Source organism: Pararge aegeria, chromosome 8 (assembly GCF_905163445.1).
Source record: "Pararge aegeria chromosome 8, ilParAegt1.1, whole genome shotgun sequence".
NCBI lineage: Eukaryota > Metazoa > Arthropoda > Insecta > Lepidoptera > Nymphalidae > Pararge > Pararge aegeria.
In genome coordinates this window covers 15,370,004-15,390,104 of record NC_053187.1, presented here as the reverse complement: position 1 = coordinate 15,390,104, position 20,101 = coordinate 15,370,004, and the positions used below count along the sequence as shown (strand labels likewise).

At 35.2% G+C, this 20,101-nt stretch overlaps 1 protein-coding gene across 1 annotated transcript in view; it reads right to left on the bottom strand.

Annotated features, from left to right (window-relative positions):
• LOC120626030 overlaps positions 1–20,101 on the bottom strand; it is a 41,929-nt gene that overhangs the window by 9,249 nt on the left and 12,579 nt on the right. The window contains exons 11-27 of the mRNA XM_039893310.1: positions 19,944–20,039; positions 19,393–19,464; positions 19,203–19,289; positions 17,119–17,184; positions 14,564–14,653; positions 14,036–14,107; positions 12,840–12,917; positions 11,478–11,642; positions 8,265–8,393; positions 4,924–5,049; positions 3,848–3,955; positions 2,969–3,109; positions 2,249–2,404; positions 1,534–1,680; positions 1,061–1,126; positions 676–825; positions 95–160 (exon numbers count right to left, since the gene is read on the bottom strand). Coding sequence (XP_039749244.1) covers positions 95–160; positions 676–825; positions 1,061–1,126; positions 1,534–1,680; positions 2,249–2,404; positions 2,969–3,109; positions 3,848–3,955; positions 4,924–5,049; positions 8,265–8,393; positions 11,478–11,642; positions 12,840–12,917; positions 14,036–14,107; positions 14,564–14,653; positions 17,119–17,184; positions 19,203–19,289; positions 19,393–19,464; positions 19,944–20,039 — 1,815 coding nt within the window. The remainder of the gene's footprint in view (positions 1–94; positions 161–675; positions 826–1,060; positions 1,127–1,533; positions 1,681–2,248; positions 2,405–2,968; positions 3,110–3,847; positions 3,956–4,923; positions 5,050–8,264; positions 8,394–11,477; positions 11,643–12,839; positions 12,918–14,035; positions 14,108–14,563; positions 14,654–17,118; positions 17,185–19,202; positions 19,290–19,392; positions 19,465–19,943; positions 20,040–20,101) is intronic.

Below are 20,101 nucleotides of genomic sequence, written 5' to 3'. Positions count from 1 at the left end.
TGTGTAGATCAACCATCACCGTTCTTTTATGTGGCACCAACAATATTGACAAAAAATTGTATGTATGAACATTTTGAAAACATGACATCTCTACCTGTATCACGTAAGTTTGGACGCAGTTGTGGTATTGGCTCTTTTATATGTTTTGTTGTATTTTCATCTGAAATCGCAAAATCTTTTCTGACAACTACAATAACTTTGAATTATTAGGCCAAGGTTTCTGCCTTCTTTCTCAAAGGAAATAGCTTATAAGAGATTATAATAATTTGCTTTGTTAATTCCCGATCCATCTACACGGGACTTTGTATTTAATTAAAAGAGTAAATAATACTGTGTCAAACATGTAGCTCGAACTCCAAGTTCTGCAAGAACACAATATATCTAACTGCGGCCTGCGCCATCCTGGGGTAGAACAGGGTGCGATCGCTCTAGTGGACAGGTTGGACAGTGGTGCTTAATGTTAAATGCGGAATACGACTTCGGTAAGTGTTTATTTACAATAAAATGATTTTTTAAATTGTTATATTATTTAAGCTATATATGTGATTGTCAAAGCATTGGTTAAAGGAAACAATAAAACTATCACGTTCAAATCTAGGATTCGTGCTGATAACTATTATACTACTGATACATGCTGTTTATTAGCAACGCTTTATAGACTTCTTTAATTATTACCTGAAGTCATTTGATTGACCATCACTAAGTCATTACGATTTTGTGTCTTGATAGGTAAATTTTGTTCTTCTATAATGCTTTTGTCCTTAGTTGGGAGCACTTTATTGATGCTTGCCGATGGAGTTGCGTGGTATCCAGTACCGTTACTTACTGCAGATTGAACAAAATTAGTGTTACAGTAAATTTATAAAGTGGGTAAATATTATAATTAAACTTTTTATAACTATCAATTCATGTTTGCCATATATTTTATTAAATTGGTTAGGATTTACAAATTTAATTAAAAACCAATGTTCATGACATTGAGTTGGTGGGTATTTTGATATAAATACGTGTACACTTCAGTCCTACATGGAATAACCCATGCTTAAAATATAGTCCTTACCTGTATCACATAAATTCGGATGCAGTTGAGACATGTGTTGTTTTATATCATTTGTTGTATTCTCATCTGAAATAGTTAAATCTTTTTTGATAACAACAATCACTGTTCTGAAAATTTTCAAAATCAGGCTAATTAAGTTTATGATATTTTAGGTTCTATTGGGTAGGTAGGTTATCTCGATAGAAGAGAGAGAGGGGGCAATTTTATTTTTAAATAATTTAGGTACGTTAGTAATACCCAATTGAATTCCATACAAAGTCAAACGCAGGTTATTCTGACTGACAAAGTAGGCATCTCATCAGCAGAGAGATTTTACGACAAGAACTTTAATATAGCGCATGATACTTGCTATAGAAATTCATTATAATTACAGCTATACAGCTTTAATAATGCGATAAAGTTTTATAGCATATTTTTATGCAAATCAGGTAATTTGAACTTAATCATAAAAAGCTTCGATAATAATTTCATACCTGACTTCATTTGATTGAAAATCATTACATCAGTTTCATTTTGTTTATTCATATGTGTTTGTTCTTCTTGTGTAATGGTTTTGTCTTTAATTGGCAGCAATTTTGTGACGCTACCCGATGAACTTGGGTTGTATCCTGACGCGGTTACTACAAATAAAACATTTTTTTTAATTTTTTATTAAATAACAACAACAAAATACTTTTAACACAAGTTTAGTGTAACGCCAAATACAGATAATTTGGCGTTACACTGGAATTAAAAACTGGCATTATAATTCTACATCCATAAATACTTATAATATACATATAAACACCCAGACACTGAAAAACATTCATGCTCATCACACAAACATTTTCTAGTTGTGGGAATCGAACCCACGGCCTTGGACTCAGAAAGCAGGGTCAAACTGAAACTGCGCCAATCGGCCGTCTCCGGCAACTTTAACGAAGCACAAGCCATAATATCATTTATTAATTGAGTGATAACTTTAGTTGGCCACCTATTACGCCTAAATCAGAAGACCACATTGAGACAGACGGATGAGCAACCGGACATAAAGCGGATGCTTAGTCATGTTTGCACCCTTTTGGTAACTAACCCTAAAAATCCTATTCATAATTTTAACCTCAATAAAAGCTTAAATAAGGCTATAAAATGTTTGGATAAAATAGGATTAAGTAAAGATACGGATAAAGTAAAGAATTTTTTACCTACCGCAACTAATGGCAGGCTGGTGATTTATTAGAACTTTTGACAGCTTTTTCATTTCGCTAATACTCTTCCTGTCCTGCGAAAGCGCGATGACCAAGGACGCACGGTCCAGCGACTCGGCAACCATCGTCTCACTGATGCTGATTATTGATTCGACATCTGAAATTATTTAAATGCCCGGATAACATAAAACCTGCTATAATACTTACATGACCTCTGACTGATTATTTCAACCTTACGAGACAGTAAAAATATGAAATTTGGATTTCTCCTTTCCTTTTCAACCCCCGACGCAAAAACAAGCCTACTAGCTTTTTTCTGAATTATAAACAATGTGTAAATGAACACCGAAATAAAACTTTAGAGGCTTTTTATGTACATCATATATTGTGTCTGAGACTTATCTGTGAAACCGAAACACTTATAGATTCTGAATAAACCACTGCCACAGATTGTATTGAAACAAATCAGATACAGGTCTAACGTGCTAAAGTAAAATCAACTGACTCCTGTCACTTTATTAGGTACGCGTTGCATAGCGTAGGTAGGTACTATGCGCGTGTTTCTTTTATCTTGAATAGGGTTGTCATAAATAAACATTGAGCTGGAAAAAGTAATATGCATCTTTTGATTGAATGTTTTTACAGGGTGATTCCTTATGCGCCCTTCAACAATATTTCGTGATTCCGTTAAACGTTGTATATAGCAATACGTTTAATTTACCTTTCACAGATTCCTTAATGTATCCTTTCATCCATTTAGTAGCATTCAATTTGCTTGATATAACAGCGTTGGGCTCGGTGTTAGAATCGGCTGGACTTACTTTCGGCTCAGTCTGAGTTGTTAGGCTCAAAACTGTTTTACCTTGTTAGAAGAATTTGGATTAATTTTCTCGCAAATTTTTGTTTCAGCAATCAGGTAAATACATCCAATAAACAGAAATATCTAACTGTTAGATTCCATAGATGAAAAAATCATAGAAGTATTATATACGTCGAACAAAAGATGAACGGGGTTTTTGTGTACTGCAAAGAGCGACTTCTTCTTCAGGTTTAAACTGTTTGATTGTTAGACTTCACACACCTTTGAGAAGTTTACGGAGAACTCTCAGGCATGCCTTATTCCTCACGATGTTTCGCATCACCGTTAAAGCAAATTTAATTAAAATTGCTTAAATTTAAAACGCACATAACTTTTGAACGCACATATACTAAACTCGTTAAACGCACGAAAAGTTATAGGTGCGTTCCGAGGATCGAACTTGGTCACCTCGGAAGGAAAACTGAAGCTCTAACCACCGTGTTTATATTTTTAAAAGTATTATGCCCATTTTCACATACACACGACGAACAAGACAATGCTAAAATAATTCACACCTAATCTAAGGAGAGTTCTATGCATACATCAATCGTTTACCAATAGTTATCACCTAAGAGTTGGTGAAACGTTTTTTTTTCTATAAGCATCGCCTAAATCATATTAAGGCGATACCTAGGTTTAGTGAAAACGGGCATTAGTCTGTTTTCATTTAAGATTGTATCAAAGAAATTGTTGTTGTGATTGTATCAAGATTTTGTTCAAAAGTAATAAAAAAAAAGTTACATGCGACATCACTGGGAACAGGTGAAAGCACTTGAAAATTCCTTTCATCGACGTCAATCCTTTTGCAAACGCACTCATTTTTCGTACAATGGCACGTCAGAACACCCTCTGTAAGCAATAATAACGACTCAATACAATGGAAATAAAGTAATAAAATTTTATCAATAAAATAAAATAGAATGATTGCAATTTGTCTCTTTGTTAAAACTTTAAGGACTGATACGAGTATTTCAATCGGAAACTAACTGAGGTTTTACTTTCACTTACTTACATTTCCTTTTGCCGCTTGGCAACAATTGTCAAAATGTCTAATTTATTCATCAGTTAGGTTAGGTTAAGTTTCAATATAAATATAAATAATAAATAAATATACTACGACAATACAATACTACGACAATACTACAACATCGCCATCTAGCCCCAAAGTAAGCGTAGCTTGTGTTATGGGTACTAAGGTGACTGATGAAAATTTTTATGAATAACATACATAAACACTTATAATATACATATAAACACCCAGATTCTGAAAAACATTCATGTTCATAACACAATCATTTTCCCAGTTGTGGGAACCCACAGCCCAGAAAGCATGGTCACTGCCCACTGCGACCATCGGCCGTCAAATAAATAGTCGTTAATTAATTAATTCATCAGTTTGATTTTATGAGACAATCGAGAAATCGGTCCTAAAAGATTTAAGTCGTTCAGATATTATGTGGTTATATAAACGCCTTAAAATTTATTTGGCTGTTGCAAAATCCGTTCCTAAGTTGCGTAGGTACGTTTTATTTATGAATTTAAACTCGTTTCTTAGTTAAAACATTTTGTCAACCTCAACATTATCATCATTCTGAAACCATTACTGGGCCACCTAACAGGACACAGGTCTCAAAAACGCTAAGGAACAAACTCTGTCCGTGGTCGGTTAAAAGATTTAAGGAATCAAAATTCAAAAAATCTAAATTCAAAATTTCAGTCTTTTTGTAGTCTCTAAGACCGGTTCGGGACGCAGATTCTTCCGAGAAGAGCCAGCAATCGAACCATAATTGTATGTATACAGTTAAAGTTACCTTTACCTTCCGGGTGTACTTTTGAATTCGACCGTAGAGGATGTGCCTGTAATGTCGAATTCGATCGGTCTATGGAGTAGCGAGAAGTCAAAACGGATGTAGATTTCTTTGGTTTAAACGTTGTGTTCGTCTCTGTAAATTAAAAAAAAAATATTTAAAAAGCCAGTACAATTCAAAGCAGGATCAAAGTAAAACTTTTAAGAAACAATGGAAGAATTAGTGTGTAATATTTATAATATTTTTTTCAGTTTTAAGTTAAGGTATAAACTTGCCAAGTGCAAATAATACTCGCGCACTGAGTTTCCGCAACTTTCCGAAAAACAAATAGTTATTTATTATAGTTTAAAACTATTATAGGACTACTTCATAGATATCCCATTTGTTAGCGACGTTGTAAAGGATTATTGCTGATTTCTATCAAACTTTTCTAGGCATAGTTTTATTATTTCTGTAATATAATATTACGTAGCAAGGTACGTACTTACCTCTCTATCGACTCTTATTACTTTTTTCACTTTGTAATAGGAGACCATTGTATTGAATATTCCGTATAAGTTTCAACTTGATACCTTAACCCGTTCCTAAGAAAAAAGGCCTTGACACGTGGATGGATGGATGGTCGGACAGATGGTCGGTACGAACGATGAAAAATTAAAATTACTGGACGCACAAGTGAGGTATCAGTGTCTCTTTAAAAATTTATACAATTGACTTGATTTTTGGCATAGAGCTAGTTTAAAAAACGAAGAGTAACATAGGATCCCAGGAACATAACCGGGATTTGTAAACGGGCGAAACAAAAGCTAGTCATATATATTATTGAAGAATGCATTTTTTTTAAGGAATTTTAAGAATTTGTAACATTGATATTTCCTCCAAGTGTAGGTAAAATCACTTATAAAAATTATGAAATCAATTCAATCGGTGGCTTAGTTAACAGACAATCAAACACAATTTCGCATTTACTACATAAGTAAGTATAGATATACCAAGTATAAAGCAAAAATAAATATATCATACAAAATCTTTAAGTGCTAAAATACTATACTTCATCATCATCATCATCATCAACCAGGCACATTACCAGTCCACAACAAGGCACAGGTCTCCCCCCACAGTGAGGAGGGGTTTAGGCCGTCGTCCACCACGCTGGCCCAGTGCGAATTAGTACCTAGACTTCACACGCCGTTGAAAACATTATGGAGAACTCTCAGGCATGCAGATTTCCTCACAATGTTTTCCATCACCGTTATAAGCAGGTGATATTTAAATTGCTTTAATTAAATATATGCTTTATATTCATAATATTACTAACCAGTGGCGTTAACTGTGCTATTTACCAGGGTATGCATACAGGATTGATTGCATCAAATGGCAAAAATCCTCCTCCTATGCTAGACTCAGTGGCGTGCACTTCATACATGCACAAAAGCACTGCATACCCTAAAATTTAAATAAAGCCCGTATAGGAGGAGGATTTTTTTCTATTTTATGCAATTTTCTTGATGTATGCATACCCTGGTAAGAAACCCAGTGCACGCCAATGATGCTAGTTATATATCAATTTAAGGGTAGGCAATGCTTTTGTGCATGTATGAAGTGCACGCCACTGCTATTAACAAAGCTACCGTCCAGGCAGGTATTGTATAGTTGCAAGGAAGTTACCCAGAGTAAAATTGCCAAAGGATACTGATCAATAAAGGCAAGCGCCTACATCCCGTGTAATCTACACTTCCGAGACATTAGGCAATTGTCTAGGAGGTATTCGGGAAATTTATTATTTGTAACCGACTTTTTCCAGTGTTGAGGTTCGGTTGCGACTACGCAATTTTGTCGCTTGCGCTAGTTAAGTTACGTGGAATCAAGTTTGTGACTGGATGAGTGTAAGACTTAAACGGTTGTTTTTTTTCATAACCTTGCCTGCAATCCCACCTGGTGGTAAGATGATGAATTCTAATGGCTTTGGCTAGTTAACAAAGCCTTGCTGCTAAGTTATTTCGTGTTCCGGTGTGATGTCGCGTGGAAACCGATTAGGGGTATGACTACCAAACTCCCTATCAGGTTAGCCCGCTACCATCTAGACTGCATCATCACTTACCACTAACTTGTAGTGGAATAAAAAAAACAATATACACATGTGTACGCAATTCAGTCGCTTGCGCTAGTAAAGTTACGTGGAGCCAAGTTTGTGACTGGATTGGTGTAAGACTTTAACGTTTATTTATTCACTACATGTTAGCCCTTGTCTGCAATTTCACATGGTGGTAAGATTATGCATTCTAAGATGTTAGCGGGCTAACTGGTGTATGGCAGTTATATTAAACCCCTGATGGGTTTCTACGTGACAGCGTACCGGTACGCTCAATAGGTTAGCGGTATGTCTGTGTCGGTAGAGAAAATTAGAAATTATAAATTCCCAAACTGCCTCTGCCGGGTATCGGACGAAATACGAGTCTGGCACCTGTTAATATCATTGTAATGTGATAATTACGACCCACTGGTAACTGTCGGAATGTTACTAGGAGGCTAATCTGATAAAAGGGCTTAGACCGTGGCTAATTGCTACCCTACCGTCCAAGACGTACCCAATGAAGTTAACGTTTCAGTGAATTTCAGTAAAGAATAACCCGGCATTATTAAGTAAGATTTTGACAACCTCCCTGGCGCAACGGTGAGCGCTGTGAATTTAAGAGGATGGTCCCAAGTTCAATTTCCGGCAGGGCCAATTTGGGAATTTATAATTTCTGAATTTTTTCTAGTCTGGTCTGGTCCCCTTTTTCACGAATTGAACGAGAAACGAAACGAACGAGCGAGCAAGCTAAACCAGCGTTTCATAATTACTTTATGAAATGCGCATGGTGACAAGCCGTTGTCTAAGTCAATTTGTTTACTTTTTTTTTGAAATATACAACGAGGAACGTGTAACGAGAAGAGGGATATGCCGTAGTGGTTCTTAGTTTCGATAGGTATATCCTCCTCTAGACGCGGGAGTTCTCCGCCCTGCCCAAGGGTTGGAGGTAGCCATAACGCTTTTCGACCACGCAAAAAAAAAGAAGTACTTACTGATTGTCTACACTAGTTGACGAAGCATTTTTCTCTCCCTGTCAACGGTGAAATGGAAACACAGAATGTAACCGGCATTGAGTCGATAAATGAGCGAAGGTTTTAAGCGTGGTATTCAAGTTTTCTTCGTGCTTAGAACCACAAGATCCTTGCTCTCTTCTGAAAGGTCATTCGCTGAACGCCAATTTATTCGTGCTAAGAACGCAGCATGGCCGCCTCGGTTTGTCCTTGCCTTAAAGATGTTACTTAAAAAGAATCATGCTAAGACTTCAGTAAAAACAAACCTGCACAGTGAAAGACCGGCTCAACCTGCGTGGCCATTTCGGTTACGGAATTGATGAGCGTGCGCACCGCCATGAGCCGACTGCGCCCTATGTTAGCCAGGCATCGGGAGTTACTTTGGTCCCAAGTATCTGTAAAAAAAACTGAAATATAAAGAAGCAAGTTGGATACAAAGGTGACCCTCCGCGATCCATGCTTGGGTTTCGCTCTGGAAATGGACTGGCTGTCTCTAGAAAAATCACTGCTTACATTTTGTCCTCATTTGTAATGCCATAAGTAACATACAAGTGTCTCTTGAACTACAAGAGACACCTGTACTCCCTTTAACTTGTAATATAGCGTTTTTAGGGATTTTAATTCATTGGTTTACATTAATACCGAAAGTGGTAATACCTTACCGAACAGAGTTTTAGGCAATTGAATATCCTTAAATCAATCAAAAATACATTAATGCACACAACAAAAAATAACATATCTATATATATATATAATGAAATCAATTCAATGAAAATGGTCTTCGTTTGAGGCTCAATCACGCCTAAACCACTGATTGTATCGACATGAAACTACCACCATTCGATGCGAAATTTTTCCTAGATGGTTTATGGCTATCTATTTTTTGAATTCCAACATTCCTTCATTTTTTTATTGCTGTTTTACTTTTATGAACATTTATCCCGCTAATAAAAACAAAAGATAAGCATTTTCTCTTGATTCTTTTGTTTACATGGATTTCAACAGAGTGTATTAAACGGATTATGGTTTTTTACAAAAAATTTTAAAAAAGCCCGATAAAAAGTTAAAAATTTCGATGATAATCGAAGAATTCCCATCTAAATAGTCACTCACCACGAAATCTCGGGAACCATAAGACTTAGAAACGTGAAACTTGGTAGGAATACCAAAGAGGATTGCGGGGGCGTTAACAATGAACAATTCCCGTTTTTAAACTATAGCTCCTATAGACTTCAAATTTGGTAGGAATCTTCTGTAAGAGGTGTAGAAATAGGCTATGAACGAATTTTACGATTGCTCACCCCACAGGGGGTTGCGGGGGGGGGGGGGGGGGGGTATTAACAATTAATATTTTTAATTATCCAGCTAAAGCTCCTACAAGCTCCAAATTTTGTAGGAATTTTCTATAAGTGATGTAAAAATGATTTATGAACAAATTTTACGATATCCCACCCCAAAGAAGATTGCGGGGGCGTTAACAATGAAAATTTTCAATTTCCAAGCTATAGCTCCTATAGACTCCAAATTTAGTGTAGAGTGTTCTATATGTAATATAAAAATGATCTTCGAGCGGATTTTACAATGAATCACCTCCAATAAGGTTCGCGGGGGTGGGTGTTAACAATAAAAAATTTCAATTTCGGAATATAGCTTCTAAAAATTCTAAATATGGTAGGAATCTTTTATTATTCACATAAAGAACATCTCAAAATGGATTTCAATAAAGTCTACTTCCGACAGGAATTGCGGGGGTGGGTGTTAAAATCTAAAATTTTTATTTCTAACCTGTAACTTCTACAGACTCCAAATTTGGTGGGGATCTTCGTGTATGTAGGGATATTCGTGTATTTCCTTACAACAATCGTCTTTTTGGCAGCGGAGAAAAAGTCATTGAGAGGTTTCAAAAACTTAACTTTACATGTAGCTATCCAATCAACGGACTAAGAATTTTACATTCATTTTACTTTTGCAGACTACATAACCGACGAATTCTTTTATTGCGGGATCGCGGAAATGTAACAGATTAAAATGAATGCATTTTCCAAGCACATGAGATGTGGAAAAGAAATTTAGTTACTTATTCCAATAGAATTCATAAAAAACATGCACAATTAATTTTCTATAAAAAATTGATGTCACGGAGAAAATTTTAGTTAACAGAGAATTCGTCGCACTTGAACCTAGACAGATTTCTACTTCACATATGAGACTTGCAATGACTTTAACTTAAACTTTCAATGCTCATTTCAAATTTTTTTCTTCATGACAATTATTATTAATTTTTGGAAGAAAGGCACGGAAATGTTATAATGATTGCACATTGAAAGTTACAATGAATATTAGTGAGAAAAATCACCTGGATGAAAGATACAGGCTAAATCGATGGAATTTGGAATTTGAGTAAGTCTAAACAATATCGATGCTTACAGTTCTATCCGCGGGGCCTATTTATGTTCATACAAAAATAAAAAAAGGAGAATAATAAAAATATGAAAAAAATAAATAAAAATGAAACATAAAATGTAATTTATTTCCTTTTTCAATTCGCCCAGCGAAGCGGGCTGGAAACGGCTAGTATATATATATATACAAGTAGTAGTTTAAATTTGTGTAAAAAATGCGGCCTTATCACCTATAGTCATTTATTCCAAGCAACCATTTGCATAATGGATTATGAATTTAATAAGCGGTGCGGAACGTACCAAGAATATACATACATATTCCAATTCAAATTCAAATTCAAATTGAAAATTCATTTATTTCAAGTAGGCTTAATATAAGCACTTCTAGTCTGTCTTTTTGTAGTGACTCTACCACAGGTTCGGAAGGCAGATTCTACCGAGAAGAAGCCGGCAAGAAACTCAGCAGTTGCTCTTTTCCAACATCAAAAATTTACATTTTACATCTTAACATTCATTTTTCTATCTTGTGAGAGATGAAAGCGGAGCCGAATGCTTCCAAGCAACCTTGTCATTAAGAAACTCATCAATTTTATAATAACCTCGCTGCAATAAATGTGTTTTAACACATTCTATAAACTTATGCATTGGTAGGTCCAAAATCACCTTAGGAATCATATTATAAAAGCGTATACTCAATCCCACATATGACTTCTGCACCTTTCGCAGACGATATGCAGATGTCACTAATTTATGACCATTTCTTGTAAGTCGACTGTTTATATCCACTTGCATAGCTTGTGTAATGGGTACTAAGATGACTGATGAATAATTATATGAATAATATACATAAATACTTATAATATATAGATAAACAACCAGACACTGAAAAACAATCATGTTCATCACACAAACATTGTCCAGTTGTCGAATGGATGGAATCGAGCCCACAGCCTTGGCTCAGAAAGCAGGGTCGCTGCCCACTGCGCCAATCGACCGTCAAGTATTAATAATTACATTAATAAACATACTCATCCCTTAAGACGAATCTCTCGCGAAGTAAGTACTTTGTGTTCTTACCATTACTACTCCTGTTAAAAGGCCCACTGTATTGAGCATAAACGTCGCGTGTGGATTTATTAGCCTTCTCAAAACGTTTGTCGAATGATAATCCAGTCTTAGTTGACTTGTCATTAAGTTCTAAATCTGTGTTCATGCAGGCTGACGTACATACCGGGTGGATACCTGTAAAATACACAGTACCTATATTTATCATCGTCATCTTCGTTAATTTTTTTTTTTTATAGTAATATTGTCGAACCAAGCTGATGGCCAACCCGATGGTAAGTGGAAACCATAAACGCCTATAAACAGAGCAACACTTCACAGGGCATGTAAGGAGCACGTCCTCCAATATGCCGCCCTGTGTTTTTTTTTTTAATATATAGACAAGTCCAATCACACCTGATGGTAAGTGATGATGCAGCCTAAGATGAAGCGAGAAGCTAGAAGATGCCTATTCACTCTTTATTTGAAGGTACCCAGATTATAGGTATCGGGGAAGACGGAAGATGGGAGGGCATTCCAGGCCTTTGCGGTGCGGATCAGAAAGGAAGAAGCAAAACGCTTCGTACGTGTTGATGGTATTACAACAACGTGACGGTGCAGATTCTTGCGGTACCTCGCAGTTCGATGGTGCCCATCAAATGTAATTACCCATCCTTTCAGACCAGAACACAGAATTGAAACAACGCAGCTCAGTGGCATAAATAAGCATAGCGATAGTACTTTCCACGGACGAGTTTTGTCACAAAAAGCCATTATTAATTTTCCATTGCTGGCTACATCCCTCCATTCTTATAGTGCAGGAATAAATACCTTATACCGAACATGCTGCTTCTGTTCCTATCTTTTCTTTGATAAGGGTTTAGCTTTGGCTAGTTATAACCCCCCACCACCGACAACTGACAAGGACGTGCCATTACGTAAGTTAGCGTTCCGGTACAATGTCGCGTAGAAACTGATGACGGGTATTGTAGTGTATGTGTATATCCGGCTCGAAGGACCAAAATGTAGTGTGGACTGTATTATTGATTATGTAATGAAATTAAACGGATTGCTGGTTAACTAGGACATTTATTTTGTTACAAAGATTCTTGTTGTAGTAAATGCACTGAGACCGCCGATGCGTGAATGCGAGTTCCGGACACGTAAGTCGCGCTCCCGGGCCACTTTTAGATTCATAGAAGTTGACATCGAACAGTATTTAACATAACTACCACAGCGTGAAAAGGTTAGACCGCTAACATTGCAGTCAGGAGCTTATGAGGATATATGTAGTACATTAAAAAAAGTCTAAATTCAAAATCGGGCTCCGATTATCGAATTCGATTAACATTGCTTCCTATCTCTTTAGTAATTAAGATAAGTAATTAAAAATACCTGTGACGAAACTGATCAGTGTATGATGGGAACCATTATTGTACGAGGCACGATCAACTAAATCAGAAGCGGAATTACCTGAAATAATAATTTTAAAAATTGGATAAAAGACATTCTTTTACATCAACAAAATTTTTTAACCTGATCCACCATTGTACGAGGCACGATCAACTAAATTAGAAAAGAAAATACCTGAAATAATTATTTTTAGAATTGGATAAAAGACAGTTTTTATTTTTTAGAATAATTTAGAAACCGATCTACTCAGTAATGCTCATATTTCGCTACTAATTCGTCTCGATCCAAGCAAGTTATTGGCATGTAGAACGAAACATTGCCGTTTCAATCTACTTGCGAATAATTTTTAGTACATTAACAGCCTAGAGCAGTCCGCAGCTGGACTGAAGGCGTCTTCATGGGAGGATTTGCCCATAGTCACTACGCTGGGCAACCGGGTTGGTGATGTCAGTAGATGGTAGTAGAAGATATAGCATAGACTCTACTGCCCGTTCTCTGCTTATATTCTGTTAATCGCCTCGTACAACACTCGCGGGGCAGGAGGGCTGGCGACAACTGTATTCCGTTCTGCCATTTCAAAACCATCGAAGAACGGTGTTCCATTCAACAACTCTTTTATAAGAAGTGCAAATTAAAACAAGGATGAAAGATAAAATAAATATATTAATAGATATACTACAAAACAAACAAAGTAAGCGTATCTTGTGTTATGGGTAACTAAGATGACTAATGAATATTTTTATGAATAATAAACACTTATAATATAAAGATAAACAGACAGACATACACTGAAAACCATTCATGTTCATCACACTAACATTTTCCAGTTATAGGACTCGAACTCAGAAAGCAAGATCGCTGCCAAAATCGGCTGTCGATATTGCTCTTAAATAAGAGTCTTTATATTTTTATAGAATTCCGTTTTCATATAATTTTTCTATCGCACTCACGATTTGTGATTACAGTATTTCAGTTTTTTATTAGGTACGTACAAAAGCAGATGATGTTAATTTCTTATTTTCTTCTGATCATAGAAACACGCGTTTCATGATGAAATGTTTCATTCATGAAATGGTTATAGATGAAAGCAATGAAATGAAAGTAGATCAAACTCTTTTTACATAACGTTTGAATAGCTTTTATATTTATTATATCGTGGTAGTATTCAAAATAGTTACCAGCATCTGCAAAAGTTTTGAGAGCGCAGGACGTTGACTTTTCACTTGTAACCGATTGCATTGCTTCAGTACCTGTTTATGGAAACAAATCAATATCATTGTCCTTGTTTCTACAAGTATCAAAATCTCACAAATCACAGTAACAGTTATTTGAAAGCCCAACTACCCGCATTGGATCAGCATGGTGGGTATATGCTGCAGAACCCTCTCTCTAAGAGGCGGCCTGTCACCAGCTGTGGGACTCTAATATGCTGCGGAAGATGAATTTAAAATACAGGATGGAAGGAGTGTGGGATGAGTGGGATGTTTCGGTCTCGGCAAGTTACCATCCTACCAACAAAGACCATCTACCAAGCCTGCCAGTTACGTTGCTGCGTAGAAACCGATTAGGAGTGTGGGTTTAATATAACTGCCATCCCACTTATATGCCGTAACAGGTTAGCCCGCTACAATCTCAGGCTGCATTCATCAGGTCGGATTGCAGTCAAGGCTAACTTGAAAGGAGATAAAAAAATCTAAATATCTTACCCAAACATATATCCTCACGATGGTTTCGATAGAGCGATGGAGATGTCAAGCAGTCCGTATTTTGCAAGGTCAATATACAAGTATTCGTAGCTACGAAAAGCAACATAATAAATACGAGTTTTGTTTGAAAAATAAAAACGCTTTTTTTTAAATATTTTTTTTTTATTCACGCTATTATTAATTTATATTTATTGAAATTTTTAACACTATTCTTAATTTAAATTTAATAAAATTTATTTTCTATTTTTTAGTTCAGTTTTCTATAAAAAGCGTGTTTTTTTAGTTTTTTTTAAACTATTATTTATTTTCTTATTTTTAGTTTGGTTTATTTTAAACTGTTATTTGATCTAATCTACTATCAATTCCGTGATAACTTATTTAAAACAGCCCATTAAAAAGTAACAGCTAACGCCCTCTACCATCTAGTAGCTTAATGTTTTCTGTGGAATTTGTTAGGTACGCGAACGCCATCTGTTGGAAACGCCATAGGTTTTTTACATTTGGGTCTAGGGTTTTTTACATTTGGGTCTAGATAGCGCTGTAGTAATTGTAATTAATAGTTCGAAAAAACTTAAAATCTTATTTTTTATATTGAAAATTGGAATAATCTTCTCAGATTAGTGTATTGTCATCGGTCTTCGATATGTCTACAAAGTTTAAATCAAATCTGATCGTTCAAAGTGGGTCAAAATCGCGCCCAAAGAAGTGGGTTACAAACATACATACAAGTGAAGCTAATAAGAAGCTAATAAAAACCGCGAAAGCCTGTATAGAGCACAACATTTATTTTATAAAATAAGTAAATAAGTCTGTTTTTATTAAACAAATCCTTAAGAATAAAATAAAAAAAAAACATATTTTCATTAGAGACATAAAACTATATTACGTTAACCGAGGTGTCTTTGAGAGGTCAATAACCATTAGATTTTTCTTATTAAACTTATATATCTTTTAACCTTAAAATTACCACTGTATTTATACTGACACCTACTCAAGTGTAAAATGGAAAAAATATAAGGATTCCAAATCGAAAGTGACACAAAGAATATCTCAGAGCAAGATACGTTAGATAGTAAAGTCAATTTAGATAAGGTTTTACAATAAATCTTTTTGGTAATTTTACTTTTTCGGCTTACTAAGACTTCTAAAGAGATACTTTTATTCAATTTCACAGCTTTCTCAGTAATATCTCGTCTTTTGTTGGTTTATTTCGACAAAGTAACTAAAACATTTTATACCTGTACAAAAACTGTTCAATGTGCGATGGGGGCATCCGTTATAAGAAGCACGACTGACTAAGTTTGTAGCTGATGCGCCTGAAAATGATATCTATACATACAAGCCACTGGCCTATGTGAATATTGGGAATTTCTAAACATTTGCACAGTTGCATAGTCACACAGTTGCAAAGTCAAAAAGTTCCACAGTCTCACAGTTGCATTTGCATAATCAGCGTCGGGATTCGAACTCGCGTGGATTTTGCTATCGCAGCATACACATTTTTCGCTTTGGGATTTCTTCTTGATAATTGAAGTTTCTTCCTTAAATAAAACATCTATATGACTTTTATTAAAATACTGGCTGATACCCGCGACTTCGTTCGCGTGGATTAAGGTTTTTATTCCCGTACGCTCGTTAACAATTTTTAATCTCACCACGGGAACTATGAGTGATCGTTAAGGAGTACATGTCCTTTTGCCAGCCAAGCTGTCTGCCCGCAGCTTGGCTCGTAAACAATTTTCAGTTTTTCCTCGGGAACTGCTTACTTAAGGAATCGAGATAAAACGTAGCCTATGGTCTATTCCATGACAAAGGCTACATGCATGCCAAATTTCATCTAAATCCGTTCACATTTATAATATAGGTAGGATAGTAGGATAGTAGGATTTACGTCAAAACTTAAAGACATGGTACATAAACGTGGATAGCGGTGATAAGACTTCTGATTAGGATTTCGGCCGAGTTCGATCTCCGGCCAAATCTATCTTTAACTTTTCTGAGTTAAAAGATTTTTTAAGAAATTAAATATCACTTGCTTTTGCGGTTCAGGAAGACGTAGTGAGGAAACCTGTATGCCTGAGAGCTCTCCATAATGTTATCTATGTGCGAAGTCTATCAAATTGCACTTGGCCAGACTACGGCAAAGAAACCCCTAAAATTCTGAGAAGATACCCCATATAATGATGTATCAGAAACGCGCATAGTATGCCAAAAAATATATTTAAATTTGTAATAATTTCCAAATCGTTTACCAAACATAATATTAAAAAAAACAAATGCTTGTAATTCGATAAATATTACCCAAAAATGTTTGGCAACTTTATTTTTGCGCTCCTGAAAACTTCAGTTTTTCTACATCCAACCGCTGTGTTTTTATGTCCAAAATTGTAAAATATAGGATACATAGGATATTTATGTAAATGTTATTTTAATGAGACCGTACCAAGCTTAAATCCGGCCAAACTAAGGATAAACCAATGGAATAATTACAACGTTTCCATAAATCCATCTAACTTTTGTTGTTATTTTAAAGAATAAAAATTAAAAATTATTACCAGTATCTGCAAAGGTTTTCAGAGCGCATGACGTTGACTTTTCACTTTTAATCAATCCCACTGTACCTGTTTATGAAAAATCCATTAAAGCTTTACCTTTGAAGCGAAATAAAAATTATAAATTCAAGTTCAAATAATGTTTTTTCACACTTTACAATAATAATATAATAATAATAATAATAATAAACTTTATTTAGGCCAAAAATAGTTTGTACGCAGAGTTCTAGATTAAGTATATAAAAAAAAAAAACATTGCGTTTATGACTTATAAAGAAACAATACTTCTTAAAACATAAGATTTGGTTGCTGGTGCCTTCATCAGATTTCACAGTTTTATAAGTACCAGCGACCTTTAAACCAAAAATAATACCTGCTTACATAACAATATGTGTGCAGTTTTAAGATAATATAATAATAGTAATAGCGGGTAGGTGGCTAAAATCTTATGAGACACGTTTAACCATCCACCCGCCACTTCACTATTGCTTTGGCAGTATATGGCAAAGTTTAAGAATGTAAGTATTGGTTAGTATGTAATTGGTTAATATGATAATCAGTAATTAATGTGATATTTTACAAGTATCAAAGTATTATCATACTACGATAGTTTGTTACAGTTTTTAATAAAAATGAAGTGCATCTAATTATGATATATTATGGATGGTTTTTTTTTTTTTTTGTGAGAGTGAGTGCTAGTGCGTGTATTATGTGTGTTTAAATGTGTCTGTGTGTTAAAAATTATGAGTGATGGTGCGTGTATTATGTGTGTTTAAATGTGTCAGTGTGTTAAAAATTATATAATTTTTTTCAGAAGATCTTCTACTTCGTTATAATTTTGGGTAATAAGGTATTTAATCAGCTCTGTTTTACATTTATAAGTAGTATAATTTTTTAACATAAAATTTCTGCTGAGTGCATTATATAATTTAGGACCAAGGTAATAAGCAAATTTTTGCGCAAATACTGTTTTTAACTTGGGTAAGTTAAAAACTAAATCTTTTCTACGTCTCGTCATGAACGAAGGTCGTTTTTTATGTTGCGCAATAACAACTTGTTTTATAAATAATTTCCTGACTGAAAGTACGGCTAGTTCGGAGTATAACTGCTTTGTAGGGTAAGAGTATGTCTTGAATGCCATTACTTTAAGTATAGAGCGCTGTGCTCTTTCAACTGCTAATAGGGAATACTTATACACAATAGAAATACTTTTCTACATAATTATAATACGTGCATGCGTTCTTTGTCGATTTTAAGAATTCAATTATAAACCTATTATCTCTTTTAAGTGGCTGTATGCTCTTTTTGAGAAATAAATATCTTTAAACCGAACCGTTGTCTACGCGACATCGTACCGGAACGCTAAATCGCTTTTCGCCACGACTAAAGTCTTCCACTAGTCCAAACCAGAGAAAATTCAGAAATTACAAATTCCCAAATGGTCGCGGCCGGGAATCGAACCCGGGACCTCCAACTTTGACGGCCGATTAGTGCAGTGGGCAGCGACCCTGCTTTCTGAGTCCAAGGCTACGGGTTACATTCCAACAATGTTTTTGTGATGAACATGAATGTTTGTCAGTGTTTGGTTTAATTATTTATGTATATTATTCATAAAAATATTCATCAGCCATCGTAGTACCCATAACACAAGCTACGTTTACTTTGAGCCCTGATGGCGATGTGTGTTTTGTCTTTGTATATTATATTAATTTTATTTTACTTAAAATCTCAGCGCTTAACTCTGCGCCAGGGGTAGTCAAAATAATGTGCGAAAGAATGAATGTAAGTAGATACATGGAATTATATAAGCAAGATAATCATCACGGAAAGTGAGTTTTGAGATATAGAACGGGTTAAGCGTAGGTAGAATAAATTAAATCGGACCAAAATCGATGAAATGATCAGAAAACTTGGTTTGCCAAAACTTAAGTCTGTTGCCGAAGAAATAAATCTTTCTTTGGACACGCTTTCAAAAGTAGATAATGTAAAATCAATTGTTCTCTTTCGTAGATGGGATAAATAGGCTTCAATAGATTTACCTCCCAGTTAAGGTATTGTCGACTTTGAATATACCTGTATTAACTTACCTGTATTAACTGTGTTGCCCCTCGATATTCTCGAAGTTTCTGATGCTGCTTGTATTTGTGCAGATGACACCGATGTAACTTTAGTACCTGAGGAAGTTAAAAAAGTATTCGATGATTTCATATATGTTCACGTATTATTTTACTGTACGATATACTTTGTTTGAGTTATTATTTACGAATACTTTTTTACCTGTACAAGATAGAATAGTCCCTTTCGATGTGACCATAATGTTTTCAAATTTTCTGCATGGAACCGTCGTATCTGCAACACATTTCAATTTATTGAACTACAGTATACATATAAAAATTAGTCGCCTGTCTATGCGAATTCCTATAAAATTTATGAAAATAATTATTAAAATTGAACTGAAGTTCTATAGTAAAAAGATCATGCCGATGAGCCACGTAATGAATGTTATCAGAACATTCAAGTAGAAGCTAATTGTTAACTAATCTTATTCCAGCAATATTGATATTGACTGGTGGATAATCTGCACTGTGTCATCGTTATCGACTACGGCCTTAACACTTTCTCATTATGGAAGAAGACCCGTGTCCTGTAACGGGCCGTTAAAGGGTTGATATGATGATGATGTTTGCTACACCTGCTGAAACATTTACGTTGTGTTGCTATCTGGTGTTCTCCTGCTACTCAGGGCCGTTCGGGCGAAAGATCGCTAAGAAAAATATTTAACATCCCAGCTGCCCACTTAATCCAATTAATTTTAACTCATAGTTTACCAGTGACCACGCTTGATTTTGCATCCTTATAATGCTCTTGCACCAAGACACTCATTGATATTTTTCTTATTGATGGTACTGTAAAAACTTGAGTATCTGCAACAATAATATTTTTTTATTTTAATAAAAATCGTATTAATAGATTCTGTTAGGAATTT